The following is a 15,828-nucleotide window of genomic DNA, read 5'->3' on the forward strand; positions in this document are numbered from 1 at the left end:
AAATGCCAATCGTCAGTCAATTCGATTCACTTCATATCAAGAAATGGCTGAAACACTGGGTACTGCAAAGGCTATGGGGGTCCTGACAACATTCCAGCGATAGTACTGAAGACTTCTGCTCCAGAACTAGCTGCACCCTGGCCAAGCTGTTCCAATACAGCTACATAACTGGCATCTACCCAGAAATGTGGAAAATTGCTCAGGTATGTCCTGTCCACAAAAAGTAGAACAAATTCAAGTGGACCAATTATCACCATATCAGTTTCCTCTCGATTACCAAAAAGTGATGGCAAGTGTCATTAACAGTGCTATCAAGCAGCACTCGCTTAGCAATAACCTGTTCACTGTTGCTTAATTTGGATTCCACCAAGGCCACTTGACTCCTGAACTCATTGTAGCCTTGGTGCAAACATGGACAAGAGAATTGAATTATAGAAGCGCAGCGAGGGCGACTGTCCTTGACATCAAGGCAACAGTTGACAGTGGGTGGCATCAAGGAGCCCTAGCAGAACTGAAGTAAATAGGAATCGGGGGAAACTCTCCACTAATTGGTACAATACCTAGCACAAAAGATGGCTGTGGTCGTTGGGGGTCAATCATCTCAGTCCCAGGATATCAGTGCAGGAGTTCCTTAGGGTCTTGCCTGAGGCCCAATCATCTTCAGTTGTTTCATCAGTAAACTACTCTCCAGATGGGGGAGTGGGAGGGCATTTCTGCTGACGATCACATAATCTTCAGTACCATTTGTGACTCCTCAGATTCTAAAGCAATCCATGCCAATATATAACAAGACCTGGACAAAATTCAGGCTTGCACTGATAAGCGGCAAGCAACATTCATACTACTCAAGTGGTAAGCAATGACCATCTCTTACAAGACAGAATCTGACCATATCCCTATGGCAATCAATGGCATTATCATCACTGAATCCCCTAACATCCTGGGGGTTACCATTGAACAGAAACTGAATTGGACCAGCCGTATAAATACTGTGGCTACAAGAGCAGGTCAGAAGTTAGGAATTCGGTGGCAAGTAACTCATCTCCTGACTCCCTACAACCTGTTCACCATTCACGAGTATTCTCCACATATCTGGATGGGCGTGACTCCAACAATACACAAGAAGCTTGACATAATCCAGGGCAAAGCAGCCGCTCATTTGGCATCCCTTTCCCCAAGTTAAATATTCATTCCCTCCAGCACCAACACAAAGTGGCAACAGCGTGTACCATACACAAGATGCACTGCAGCAACTCAGCAAGGCTCACTTAACAGCCCCTTCCAAATGTACAGCCTTTGCCATCCTAGAAAGGCAAGGGCAGCAGGTGCATGGGAATGCCACTACTGCAACTTCCCTCCAAGCCACACATCAGTCTAATTTGGAACTATGTCACCGTTCCTTCACTGTCACAGGATCAAAATCCTGGAACTCCCACAGTGCTGGGAGGGAGGGTGTGCCCACACCAGATGTACTGCAACTATTGAATACAGCAGCTCACCACCACCTTTGAGAACAATTAGGAATGTGCAACAAATGCTGGCCTTGCAAGCAACGCCCACATCCCAAGAAAGAATTTGAAAAAAAAAACTACAATTTGCTGTTGTGGTATATTTTAATAACAGAATCACAGAGTGTTATGGTGCAGGAGACGACCATTTGGCCCATCATATCTGCGCCAGCTCTCTGAATGAGCAACTCGCCTAGTGCGGTTCCTTCTCCCCATAACCCTGTACATTCTTCCTTTTCAAGAAACTGTCTAATTCCCTTTTGAGCTTCAACTGAATCTGCTCCCACCTCACTCTCAGATAGTGCACTCCAGACCCTGACCACTCGCTGCGTGAAAATGCTTTTCTCTCATCACTTTTGCTTCTTTTACTAATTACTTGAAATTGAGTATTACTGAAAAAGAGACATGTCTAAACTTTTAGTCTTGCATTCATCAGGACCCTCGCAAGAATACCAATATAAAGGGGAAAACAATAATTTATACTCTATGTGAAGAGAGTGTTGATTGGTTGGTAAGTAGCATTGACATGGAGAACACACCATTGATGGTGACTGACACTTGAAATTACTTGAAATCTGTGTCCTCTTGTTCTCGATCCTTTAACGAGTGGGAAGTTTCTCCCTATCTACTCTATCTTTAGCTTTACATCATTTTTTGAACAAAGACCCCTAAGATTTTGAAAATCAAATTTCCCCTTGGTCTTCTTTTCTCAAGGGAAACCAGTCCTAACTTCTCCAATCTGTATTTTATACCCCTATTAATAAAGCCCAAGATACATTGTGCTTTAGTAACTATTCTCTCAACCTGTCCTGCCACCTTCAATGACTTATGCATATATACATATATACCTGGATGTATCCAGGTCCTTCTGCTCCTGGCCCCCCTTTGAAGTTGTAACCTTTATTTCAGGTTGTGTCTCCATGTTTTTCTGGCCAAAATGAATCACTTCACATTACTCTGCATTGAGCTTCATCTGCCACCTAGTTGCCCATTCTAGCAACTTACCTGTGTCCTTTTGAAGTTCTACACTATCCTCCTCAGTTCACAATGCTTCCAGGTTTTGTATAATCTGCAAACTTCAAAATTGTGCCCAGTACACCAAAATCTAGGTCATTAATGTTTATCAGGAAAAACAAGGGTCCCAACTCTGACTGCTGGGGTACTCCACTACAAACCTTCCTCCAGCATGTTAAACATCCATTAACCACTACCCTTTGTTTCCTGTCACTCAGCTGATTTTGAATTCATGATGCACAATTCTTTTTATTCCATGAGCCATAACTTAGCTCAAGTCTGTTTCAAACACCTTTTGGAAGTCTATGTACACCATGTCAACAGCACTGCCATCATCAACCCTCTTAACTCTTCAAAAAAAACTCCACCAAGTTAAACAATCACTTTTTCCCTTAAGAAATCTGTGCTAGCTTTCCTTAAATAACCCACATTTGTCCATGTGACTATTAATTTTGTCTTGAACTATTATTTCTAGAAGCTTCGCCGCCAGTGAAGTCAAACTGACTGGCCTGTATTTGTTGGGTTTAGCTTTACATCATTTTTTGAACAAAGGTGCAACATTTGCGATTTTCCAGTTATCTAGTGAAATCATTAAATCATTAGTAACATTTGCACAGGACTTTATATTTTTATAAATATCAAAAAATAAACGTGTGCAGCGTAAGTGATACAATAGTGGAGGGATCGCTTTATGCAGAATTGGAAAGTTTGCAGACTGACCTGGAAGCTGGATCCAGTGAATATCATTAGTATTTAGGCACAGTATGCACCTACCCTATGCATCAATAATTCACTCTCTCTCTGGCTGTATTGCCAGAATTTTGTAAAGGTGCATTGGAAAAATAATATACTGCTAAATTAATAACAACTAACATTTATATAGCACCGTTATTGGATTAAAACATTGCAAGGTGCCTCACAGGAGCATTAATCAAACAACATTCCACATTGAAACACAAAGATACTAAGCCAGGTGACTGAAAGCTTAGTCATAGGAGGAGGTTTTAAGTAGCAAATGGAAATACAGAAGCAGCAAGTTTTAGGGAAGGGATTGCAGAGCCTATAGCCTAGACAGCTGAAGGCATGACCAGCAAAGGAAATGGTGGGGCAAAGGAAATCAGGAATGTACAAAAGGCCAAACTGCTAGAGGTGACAAACATGTGTTATCGTGTGGCTTAAACTCAAGGATGAGAATTTTGAATTCAAGGCATTGCCAAACTGGAAGCCAATGCCGTTCAGTAAGTAGAGGGGTGATGGGTCAACAGGAATTGGTGAAAATTAAGGGACAAGCAGCAGAATCTTGGATGAGCTGAACTTTACAGAGGGTGAAAGCTGGGAAACTAGGCAGGAGAGTATTTGAATGTTCGAGTCTGGAGGTAACAAAAGCATGGATGAGGATGCCAGCAAAATGGACCAAGGCAAAGGTGGAGATAGGAAAATAAAACATCCCACAGCAAAATTAAACATCTCCAGTTATGGAAGTGAAAATGCCCAGTGTCTTAACAACAACAGGACTGATACAGATGATTACTATTATGACAGGCACAGAAATATTTTAACTTTTCTTAGTTTTACCTGATCTCGCCCTGACTTATGTGAAGCCATGTGACGATCCAGTTGTGTCCTATAGGCAAAAGTGTAGCTGCAAAGGGAGCAGCTGAAGTTGTCCTCATTCTTTTCATGGCGACACTTAATGTGCTCTTTTAGTGAAGTCAAGCGCTTGTAGCCTCTATCGCAATATGGGCAGGTAAGCAGCTGAGCAAAAGCATCAGAGGTTCCTAAAAAGCATGAAATAATATCCAAGTAAATACTCAATTTTAAATTATTCGTAAGATGGCACTGGTCAATATTAGGCTTTGGTCTAAAATCATATTCTCAAAATAACTAAAACTCATTAAAAAAAAAGCAGGCTAACACAATTATCATTATTTTCCCTATGGTGTTGTAGATTTTAGACATATTATACATACATCCGTTCAAATACCTGCATAGAAGCCACCTGCAAACATGGATCATGCCCAATTTTCCTTTTCTATTTCCCAGTCAAAAGAAAACAATGCTAGTTACATTTTAGCTTGTATGCATATATTGCAAAAAAACAAATTACAGCTTGTATGGATTTTGTCCAACGGTTGCAAGCCCAAGGAGGATAGGGTATTGTTAGTAACAGAATCAATTTCAGAATACTGCAGGAAACACATTTCTGTATTTGAAGGAGCAAATGCAGCTTTAGCTGATTGATTTAATTGAATGTAGTATCCGAGTTCAATCCAGGAGTTACAATATTTATGCATAGTTGTATCTTTGCCTTGTACTCATTCAGTTTAACATAGATGATTTGTTTATGTACAAGTTTTGCTTTTGCTGTGTCATGAAACTATTATATTTTTCATAATATTATTGTGGTTTATTGTAAAGCAGGTTTGAGAGTGCGAGTGTGTATGGTTCTGTGCGATTTAATTGAATTGGAGTCAGATAGACTGCAAGGTTGAAACTATCAAAAAAAAGTAGGTGCAAAAGGCATTTGAAATGCTAATGAGTAAACATGGATGATATAGGGTGTGAAGGAAATTTGCATTTTTAGACAAGTGAAGGGGCTGTTCAGCTTTTAAAGGAGTGAAAGGATGTTTACAACTAACAAGATAAGCAAGGCCAAGCAGTATGTTTATTTTTCCCAAAGGTACTGACCATACTGGCAACATGAAAGATTTATATGTTACGGGAAAAGTGAATTTCCAAAGACATGTAGAACAATAGAATTTACAGATTAAAGAGAGAGAAACATATATAAATAAGGATAGAAAGCTATGTTGGGGGGCCACGTAAGATCCAAAAGGGCTGTGTAAAACAGCCTTGGGGGGAAAAATGCCTCTAACCATTTTTGTAGAAATCTGCTGTGTCCAGTAACCAAAGTTGGGGAAATGCCTTTGGAATTCCACTGTCAAGTGGGCACTGTGGTAAGCTTGCTGGATTGCCGATTTAAATTTAAAATCTATTTTGGACTGTTGCCTTAAAGAGGGTGTGTATTTGGGAGTCAGGTTAATTAAGAATTTTGGGGTTTTTTTTATAGTATTAAGTAACTGTAATCTTATGTGTTGGAAAGCTTTTCTTTTCTTATTAAGTGTTTTAGAAATTAAAGGTGTTAGTGGACGCATTACTTCTGAATTTAGTGCACATATCTTCTCGTAATAAATACAAATCGCAAAACCACTGTGATAGCATGGCCAAGTTTCCCTTGTGGATTTTGTCCGCCTGGTTTACATCACCTGCCATGTCATAGCAGCTGTTACATAGCTTCTGGAATAAAAAATAATGCTTTTTCTGGTCACTAGTTAATCTCCTGTGGCATTGTTCCTATGGGGTCTGTAGCATATTTTCTAATGTTTGGTGTGGTCCCATTCTCAACCAGGTAGCACAGCAGAGAATTACAAAAAAAAAACTTTATCTTGAGAGAAAAATAGGGTTTTGCCAATTTAATAGTGCCAGGGATGTGGGAAACAAGGATATGACTGGGTGGTTCAGAGAGTTTTTATCCTCCTCAGCTGATTTCCTAACAATGGCTGTCTTTGGGAAAATTGTTTTTAAATTTTACAAATCAGAAAATTAAGATGTGACGTATTCATAGGGCAGAATTTTCCCACTGTTGGGGATGGGGGGTGGGGGAGAAAGAGTTTAGGAGTGAGTGCGCGGAGGGGTGCCTCCGATCGGTGCCCCCAATTGGGGGCACACCGCCATTTTACATGGGCCGGCCAATTAAGGCCGGCCCAGTGTGGCATCAGCAAGGAAGCGCTATGCGTTCCCTGTGTGGGTGAGGGGGGGGGGGGTGGATTCCCTGAGCCGAGAGTGCGCTCTTTCACGTGCTGAGCTAAATGCTGCTTCAGGGAGATCGGCTCCTGTCTGAAAAAATTTTAAAAACGGAAGATATAAATTTCCCTGACATATCCCCTCATGTGACACTGTCAAATGAGTTGGGACATGTCCATCACTTTCATTGTCAATTTTATTAAAAAGTTTAAAAACTAACTGAAACCTCATCCCACCCATGGATGAGGTTTCATGCTTTTTCTTAAGCCCGCCATGGCTCCCAGCCTGCCCGCTAACCTTAAGGTTGGACAGGCAGGTCCATTAATTACTAGCTATTTTGTCAATGGCCTCAATTGGCCATTGACAGGTTGGTGGGTGCACAGCTGATTCTGCTGAGCCCCCGCCTACCTGAAAATTGAAATGAGGTGGGGTGACATTGGGAGTTCTGCCTGTTGTCATCCTGCGTCATTTTACATGTCAGCGAGTGGGCCCCGCCCCCCGCTCACTGAGTGGGAAATCCTGACCATAGAATCAGAATTCACAGAAATGACATTCTGAATGCAAAACTTCAGATGCCAAATGTAAAGACTTTAATTTTATACAGTGGATGCTCTACGGTATTGCTCACCAGAATAGGAAAGAAATATCTTCATCTTTTACAGCAGAAACAGCTGCAATTAACTTATCTGCTTCTGGATTAAACAATACAACTTCACCAATCTTTTTCACTGTAAAATGACTAACTGATTTGGATATGCATTTCACTTTGTTCAATTTTGAGAATTTTCTGCTGTGGGTTGGATCTCCCTATCTTGCCCAGCATTTTGGGGACATCCAAGAGAAGTGCTGACCTGAGTGTGCAAGTACATTTTATTTACAGGTGCAAAAGGGATTTGATGCAATTGAGCAACACATTTAAAGCAGCACAAGGCATGGCTCAGCTATACTTGGGCAAGGATATTCAGGGATAAGGATGAGCCTCAGGTTCAGCAGGCTGAGTTGAACAGTGTTAATTCAATTCAAAGTGTGATGAGTAAAATTTGAATTAAAAACAACAAATGCCAGTAATACTCAGCAGGACAAGCAGCATCTGTGGAGAGGAACGAGAATTGACATTTCAGGTCAATGACCTTTCATTGGAACTGGCCTGAAATTCACTCTCTCTCCACAGATGTCGCCTGACCTCCTGGATATTTCCAGGATATTGTGTTTTTATTTCAAATTTCTAGCAACTGCAGTATTTTGCTTTTGTATTTGTTTTCTCAATGTTGTGTTTTGCTCATTCACAATATAACCTCTAAAATTTTTCACTTAGTTCTTATTTTGTGGATGAGTGAAACAACTTCAGAATTTATTTTCCTCTGGCACATTTAACTTTTGGGAGGATTTTAATAGGAAAAAAACTGAAGAACTAGAGAAATGCTGTCTAATATGATCGATAAATAATCAAAGCATGAACCAAATCAAAAGAAAAATCACAGATCTGACCAGTTGTAAGGAAAATCATGTCTCAAATGGTTTTCAAAGGCAACTTAAGCTCATAAATCCTTTTACACTGTACCTTTAAATTATCACTGGTATACAAAAAAAACATAGGTGACATGGTGTACAAGCTATATAGAACACACTTATCAGTATTGAACATTAACTGTGTGTTAACAACCGGTACTTCTTTGTCTCAAAGTGCTTTTGGGGGTGAAAGTAACCAGAGGCAGGGAAATGGAGCAATAAAGAGTAGGAGTGGTGACTCAAATAGAGATTGAGGATAAAAGTTTTGAGAAGGCCTTTGAAAGAGAAGCAAGGTAGTGCAGAGAGGTTTAGGGGCAGTGTTTCAGAGTGCAGAGCCAGAATAGCTACAAGTTCTGCTGCCAAAAATTGAGTGAAGAGTGTGATGCAAAGGGGGCAAGCAATCATGAGTAGTACATGAGTATAGCTATGCATCAGGTTTCAGGGGTAGGAGGGACTGGTTATCAATAATACAACTCCTCTATCCAAGATATTAAAGGTCAGTTTCTTCAACACTAAATTTATCTTGCCTTCAAATAGTCACACTATTTGTTATATTGTGCATATTATGTAGTTTATTAACATATGTGCATAGCAGTGGTACATCATTCATTCAGTATAAGGTTTGACTATTTATTTTACTGCTGTGCATAGTTTTGTATAGCCATGAACCACATGAAGTTAAAAATAAACTACAACAAATCTTGCCTTTTAGAAGATATTCTAAACCATCTTCAAAGAAATTTCATGCTTTAGAATCAATAGTTAATTTGGAAAAAAGTTACCATTTTCTTCTTGTCCACAAGCTTCTGGTGTGCCTCGTCTATGCTGTTCCTCTGGTGCTTCAGGGAAAATGACAGCTGTGTCTCCTTGCTGAAGGTATTCTTGAACATTTGGATCATGACCCTGCTCATCTCCTGCAGTAGAATCATGAAAGCAGTTCTCGCCATCGGAATCACAGCCTTCTTCATTAGCTATCAAAAAAGTATTCCAAGTTATTGAACGGCATAGTCCCAAAATAAAATAATTTTACAAACCTTTTGGAAGTTCTTCTATATGTATACAAACTTTCAAAATTATACTTAATTAAACCAATTATAATTCACACTTGCCAGACACAATGGTCAACTTCTATGCATAAAATGTGATTTTATAATTAAAAGCATTTGGTTTTAATTGATAAAGGTAAAATATTGCAGATGCTGGAAATCTGAAACAAAAACAAAGAATGCTGGAAAAACTCAGCATCTGTGGAGAGAAAGACAGTGTTACAGTTTCAAGTCCGTATGACTCTACTAAGTAAAAATGTGATGAAATTTATACTGTTTAAAGGGGGTGGAGCAGGTGAAGCTGGATAGAAGGCCAGCGATAGGTGGTGGCAAAGAAGAGATTGCCAAAGATGTCATAAAGAAAGATGTTTCCAGGACTGTAACCGACCGAATCTCCTCTGGAGATCTTTCCTCCATAGCTTCCAACCTCAGTCTCCCAACCTCGGACAGTCCGCTTCTATCTCCTTCCCAAAATACACAAACAGGACTGTTCCGGTAGACCGATCATGTCAGCCTGTTCCTGCCCCACAGCACTCATTTCTTCCTATCTTGACTCCGTTCTCTCTCCCCTTGTCCAGTCTCTTCCCACCTACATCTGCGATTCCTCTAATACCTTACACCATATCAACAATTTCCAGTTCCCTGGCCTTAACCGCCTTCTCTTCACCATGGATGTCTAATCCCTCTATACCACCATCCCCCACCAGGACGGTCTGAGGGCTCTCCATTTCTCCCTTGAACAGAGGCCCAAATAATCCCCATCCACCATCACTTTCCTCCATTTGGCTGAACTTGTTCTCTCACTGAACAATTTCTCCATAAATTTGTTTCATTTCCTCCAAATAAAAGGTGTAGCTATGGGTAGGCCTACTCAGGCCCCCTCCCACAACTTTTTTCTCGGTGCCACTTCATGCTCTCGTCTGGAACTGGGAAAATTTATCAATTTTGCTTCCAATTTCCACATCTCCATCACTTTCGCATGGAATCTCCGACACTTCCCTTTCCTTCCTTGACTTCTCTGTCTCAATTTCTGGTGACAGACTGTCCACCAATATTCATTACAAGCCCCACCGACTCCCACAACTACCTCGACTACAGCTCCTCACACCCTGCTTCCTGTAAGGACTCCATCCCATTCTCTCAGTTCCTTTGCCTCCGTCGCATCTGTTCCGATGATGCCATGTTCCAAAACAGAGCTTCTGATATGCCTTCCTTAACTGAAGTTTCCTACCCACAATGGTTGACAGGGCCCTCAACCGTGCCTGACCCATCTACCACACCTCTGCTGTCACACCTTCCTCTCCCTCCCAGAACCATGAAAGGGTCCCTCTTGTCCTCACTTTTCACCCCACCAGCCTCAACATTCAAAGGATCATCCTCCTCCACCATTTCCGCCAACTCCAACATGATGCCACCACCAAACACGTCTTCCCTTCACCCCCCCACCCCTTTTTGACATTCCATAGGGACCGTTACCTCCAGGACACCCTGGTCCACTCCCCCATTATCCCCAACACCTCAACCCCCTCCCATGACACCTTCCCATGCAATCGCAGAAGGTGCAACATCTGCTCCTTTACTTTCGCCTCCTCACTGTCCAAAGGCCCAAACACTCCTTTCAACACTTGCACTTTGCTCAATTTGGTCTACTGCATCCGCTGCTCCCAATGTGGCCTCCTCTACCACTGGAGAAACCAAATGCAGACTTGGTGACTGTTTTGTGGAACACCTTCGGTCTGTCCGCAAGCATGACCCAGGCCATCCTGTCACTTGCCATTTCAACAGACCATCCTGCTCTCATGTCTATCCTTGGCCTGCTGCAATGTTCCAGTGAAGCTCAATGCAAACTGGAGGGACAGCACCTCATCATCTGATTAGGCACTATACAGCCTTCCAGACTTAACATTGAGTTCAACAGCTTCAGACCATGAATACTCTCCTCCATCCCCACCCCTTTTTGATCCCCTTTTTTCCCATATTCATTTTTTAACCCTTATTTTTATTATATTATTTTAAAAAATTATTTTCACTTTTATTGTTTTATCCCCACCTTTTAGCCTAGTTTCGATCTTTTTTCCCCACCATCGGCCACTCCTCCCACCGCACGCCCACTAGTGCCATCTGTCACTTGCTCATGTTGTTCTTTCAGAGTGCTTATCCTTGTCCAGCCATTATCTCAATCTACTTTCTATCCTTTATGTTACCATTAGAACCTCCTTTAGCCAGTACCACCACCATCAACACCCCTTTGACCTTTTGTTTATGACACCTTTGGCTATCTTTCCTTTGCCTCCACCTTCTATCCAGCTTCACCTGCTCCACCGCCCTTAAACACCATATTTTTGCTTCTCTTAGCTCTGAAGGAGAGTCATACGGACTCAAAACTGTAACTCCATCTTTCTCTCCACACATGCCATCAGACCTGCTGAATCATTCCAGCATTTTTTGTATTTGCGTTGGTTTTAATTGATACGTGTCTAAATGCTTAGCCAAGTAGTAACATTCCTGCTTTGTAGTTTCGAACCCCACTCAAGAATTTAAGCATATTATCTAGGAGATACTTAAGTGCAGTACTGAGAGAACATTGCAATGCTGAAGGTGATATGCTCAGCTAAAATATTAAATCTGGTTCCTACTGCTATGTTCTGTTGTTGTTAAAGAGCTCATGGGACTACACAGAGGGGAATTGGGATTCTTTCCTGATGTCTCAACTTCCTTTGACCACGTCACTATTTAAAAACAAATCCTTCCTTTTAAAGGGACCATTATGGGAGCAATACAATGCGTATCAAATTTTGAAATGCAGTTACAGGAAGTGTATGTGCTGTACTCAAATTTTAAGTAGGAATCTGCACCATGACTTTTTTTTCAAAAAAGCAAAAACCAGTAGCCAAAATATCTTGGGATTTTAGATCATTTGTTCTTCATAGTGAACATAGCTCTTTCCTAAATGTTCAAGTGTTGTGTGTCTGAGTAAAGTCAATTTTTTTTTAAAAAAAGCCACAGGATGCAAGTAATGAGAATGTGCATTTATGTCAGATGAGTCAGCTTGTGGAATGTTGCAGCTCACGGCTTATTTCAAACTGCTATCAGGGTCAATTATTTCATCCCAGGACTGTTAAACCAGGACTTGCATAATTCATTCTGAGAGTAGCCAATGACGTTTTATTTAAACTTGCAGCCAAACTGAAGGAAGTGAAAGTTTGCATTCTCAGGCATGTCACAGGAAAATTGTACACAACTGAAACTTTGTTGTTTGGCCAGTGGAAAATATTTTGTACACAATGTTAGTCTTGAATAAGCACAAAAGTTAAACTGGGTTTACAGCAATTTCTCAGCAATCAAACCTAAAGGGAAAACAGGCAGCAAGTCACTTAGCTCCTAGAGACATCTGTAAGAGCAACAAGTGTTCTTTTTAAATTCATTTATTTTTTTCCCCTCCTTCTAGTGAGGTGCTGAAAAATTGGAAGAGCAACCACTGTGGATGCTAGAAATCTGATTAAAAACAGAAAATTCTGCAACAATCAGCAAGTTCCAAAGACTACTCATATTGGACTCTCAATCTTGGGTGGAATCATCCCTGATTTGCACAAAGTGTGGCAGCCGACGGAAAAAAAGTCATTTACCCGCAGGCTGCAATGGCGGGTTTTCGTGTCATATTGTCCCATTCCCACCTCATTAATTATGCAGCCTCAGGAAGCACGCAGTCTCTCTGGCGGGCGGCCTCCAAATTGCCCGCCACATCATTACCTTGCTGCTTCCTCATGCAGGGCGCTATATTTGAACTGCAGCCGTGCACACACTTCTCAACGCCTCCATCCCTGCTCTGGCTGCAGGAACCTATCAGCACTCCGACTTGGGAGGTGATGGAAGAGATGGTCAGCGCCAATGCTGCACACAGGTCAGCCAGCCAGTGCAGAAAAAGGATGAAAGGATGATTTCATTTGTTACAGGGTAAGGCAACCATCTTATCATTCTAAACTCTCACTCGAGGTCATCACATATTTACTGGCATTTCACTTGCTGCCAGCTCAAAGGTCATCACCACTCACTCTCTTGCACACATCCTCACATGTGCATCTGGCCTCATCACATTTGGAGACTGCCTCCTCGCCATCTTGAGGCCACTTGCACAGATCAACATGTGTCTCCACACATACCGTGGGGCACCCCCCTTCCCCAGTACAGCTCTTGCCCTGCAGCCATTGAAAAGCCACCCTTGCCTTACGGCTGGTCTGGTAGGTAGAGACCTGCTCATGAACCCCCCTAAAAGTGATGTGGTGCTGCCTGCAAACCCTGGCGCTGATGACCATGAACGCTGCCCAAAGCAAGGTAGGCAAACAACCTCAAAGTCCCAAGCGAAGTGCAGCTTACCAGGTGCACGTCACTTATGTACAGTTGTGAAGCATGTCAGTGAGTACCCGGATGATTCAGCACTGGGGGATGATTCCGGCGAGCTGGTCTTATAATTAGATGCAATGTATTAAAATGACGTTCCTGACATACGGCAGCGGGAAAGACGGCCCGACATTACACAGGTGGAGCAGACGATCACAAACTGGTTTCACGACATCGTGAAACTGATTTTGGCCTTACCACCATATTGTCCACTCACACCCGCCATCAATAGGGATGGAAAAATTCCACCCATTAACTCTGTTCCTCTCTCTTCACAGATGCTGCCAGACATGCGGAGTTTTTCCAGCATTTTCTGCTTCCATTGCTGAAAAATTGTTTTGTGAATCCAATTTAATATCCTTGGCTGATTCCAAAAACGTGTGGCAAGATTACAGATTATATATTCAGTGGCACACTACTGCCCTCGAGAAAGGTCAGCTGGCTGGCTTCGAAAGAGAAATAAATTTAAATATTTAAACTGGGGAAAGTGGGAAAGCAACAGATTAGCGTCAATACTTTTAGGCCACACTGAATTTTAACTTCTAAGGTGTATAGAGTTGTGGGATAATTAGCAAGTTGTAACCTTGCCAGCGTGAGGCCTTGGCAATTTTAATTCCAGCATCTCTTTCTAAGGTGATTGATGGACAGCTCATTCGATCACGTTGAGAATGGACAACATACTTATTTTGTCTGTGCCATTTCCAGAGCACCTTATGAAGCCTATTTCAGGCTGCATTCCCTGATGCCAGATTTCAATGTTATACGAATGATTTTTCAATGGTAAAATGAGTTGAAAGGTCGTCCCCAGGATTTCCAATGCCTTCTAAAGGAAATGGAAAGACAATTGTTCTCTAGATCCTGCATGAAAATCTTCAGGGCCACTCCCTAGCAAAGTTGGACAAAGCTGGCTAACCGGGTAGGATCAGTGTCAGCATTCTCACTCTCAGGATCCGGTTTCAATGTGGGCAGAGTTTTAATTACCTCTCAAAAGCAGCAAGAGTCTATCACTCTCAACAGCACACACCCTACCATTCTCTTCGCTTCATCACATCCTTCAGCATATAATCACATAGACAGACTCAACTCATTCATTTCTAACACAGTCAACTCTTCCTTAACTCTTGTTTCGTCACATACTAAGAGTATTCTGTTCAAGCACATTACCATTTGCAAAACCACCAACTGCTCTCACTACTCCTTCCTCACCACATTACACGTTACCCTTTACATTTATTATCCCCTCTTTTTGCTTGTGCTACATGTCTTAACATAGCCATTAAAGCCCAACACACCTCCACCAATCTTCTCAACAGGTCATTTCTGTAGGGAGACAACCAAGACATGTGGAGAAGTTCTTAATATCTCCATCATTCACACAGAAGAGGCGGCCTGAGGACATTAGCCCAGGCAGAGTCATGGTTAATGTGGTCCGAGAACACGGTGGTGTTTCCAATCAGGAGTCTCCAAATCACTTGCATTCGTTCATTTCACTCAAAATATGCAGCAATCTTTACTACTTGAAGCTGCATTCTCTTGGCTGGTGCCTTCTAATGTCCAACTTTTCACTGCCATTCTAACTTTTGTTCCTTTTCTATTTCCTTGGGTCATTCTTGCCAGCAAGACCAGGGCAATGTTCAGCAGAGGTGAAAAAAATACACTCCTAACTCTCATGAGTAGCATAGACATGAGGACTTCAGAGGACCAGCCATGAAAATAAAAGAAAAACACCTAGCTTTCGCATTAAACCAAATGTTAGAATGCTGACCTAGAATCAGCAATACACTGCAACTGCATAGCGGTTCTTTTCCTGCTTGTGCGGTATTATGTTGTATGACATTGCGTTGTATGGCATTAGCATTCGCAGTCTACCCTGGGGAGCATATCCACCTCTAGGGATTCTACAGGTAGGATGACACAACAGGAAACAATGTCATCAGCCTTTGTGAAAGTTCAAGCATCTGCTGTGCACACTCTGAAGAGACAAGTGAAATTCTTGGACAAATTGGTGAGCTAAATAGATAGGGGCTCATCTTCTGCAATCTATTCTCATTAAGTGACTGAGCTAGGCCTTGAGGGTTTGGAACAGATATAAGTAGCCAAATTAGTGCGACTTACAATAGAGTGCCGGAGTTGAGTGCTTCAGGGGGTTAAGCGGGGGAAGGGAAAGAGATGTTTGATTGCTTTTGCCTAAACCTTTTCAGCCTCTAGGAATTGATTCTTGCTTGGCTACAGGAGAAGTAGTGGTTAATTGGTGAGTATCTGCTAAGTGATAAAGGTTTATTCTATTCCTAAGGTTCAAAATAGTATATTCTGAGCGAAAGGTGAGTAGGAGGGGTTAAAAGGCATGGATTGAGAGGCCTACCTGCAATGAGACCAGCGGCGGAGTGACGTCACGAGCCACAACGTGACGCGAGTGCAGGGAAAGCAGCTGATTGGTGAGGAGGATTGGTGAGTATTTCTAGTCTTTAAAGTAAAAGTAAGATCTTTAGTCTAGTTTGTGTTTAGGTCTCTAGTCTATTTTTCCCTCTCTTTTTCTTAAAAATAACTTA

At 41.8% G+C, this 15,828-nt stretch overlaps 1 protein-coding gene across 2 annotated transcripts in view; it reads right to left on the reverse strand.

Moving 5' to 3' along the window:
- Nucleotides 1–15,828, reverse strand: part of zeb1b (zinc finger E-box binding homeobox 1b) — a 189,191-nt gene that overhangs the window by 41,284 nt on the left and 132,079 nt on the right. For both annotated transcript variants that reach the window (XM_041183709.1, XM_041183710.1), the window contains exons 4-5: nt 8,618–8,806; nt 4,098–4,300 (exon numbers count right to left, since the gene is read on the reverse strand). In XM_041183709.1, coding sequence (XP_041039643.1) covers nt 4,098–4,300; nt 8,618–8,806 — 392 coding nt within the window. The remainder of the gene's footprint in view (nt 1–4,097; nt 4,301–8,617; nt 8,807–15,828) is intronic.

Source organism: Carcharodon carcharias, chromosome 3, assembly GCF_017639515.1.
Source record: "Carcharodon carcharias isolate sCarCar2 chromosome 3, sCarCar2.pri, whole genome shotgun sequence".
Classification (NCBI taxonomy): domain Eukaryota; kingdom Metazoa; phylum Chordata; class Chondrichthyes; order Lamniformes; family Lamnidae; genus Carcharodon; species Carcharodon carcharias.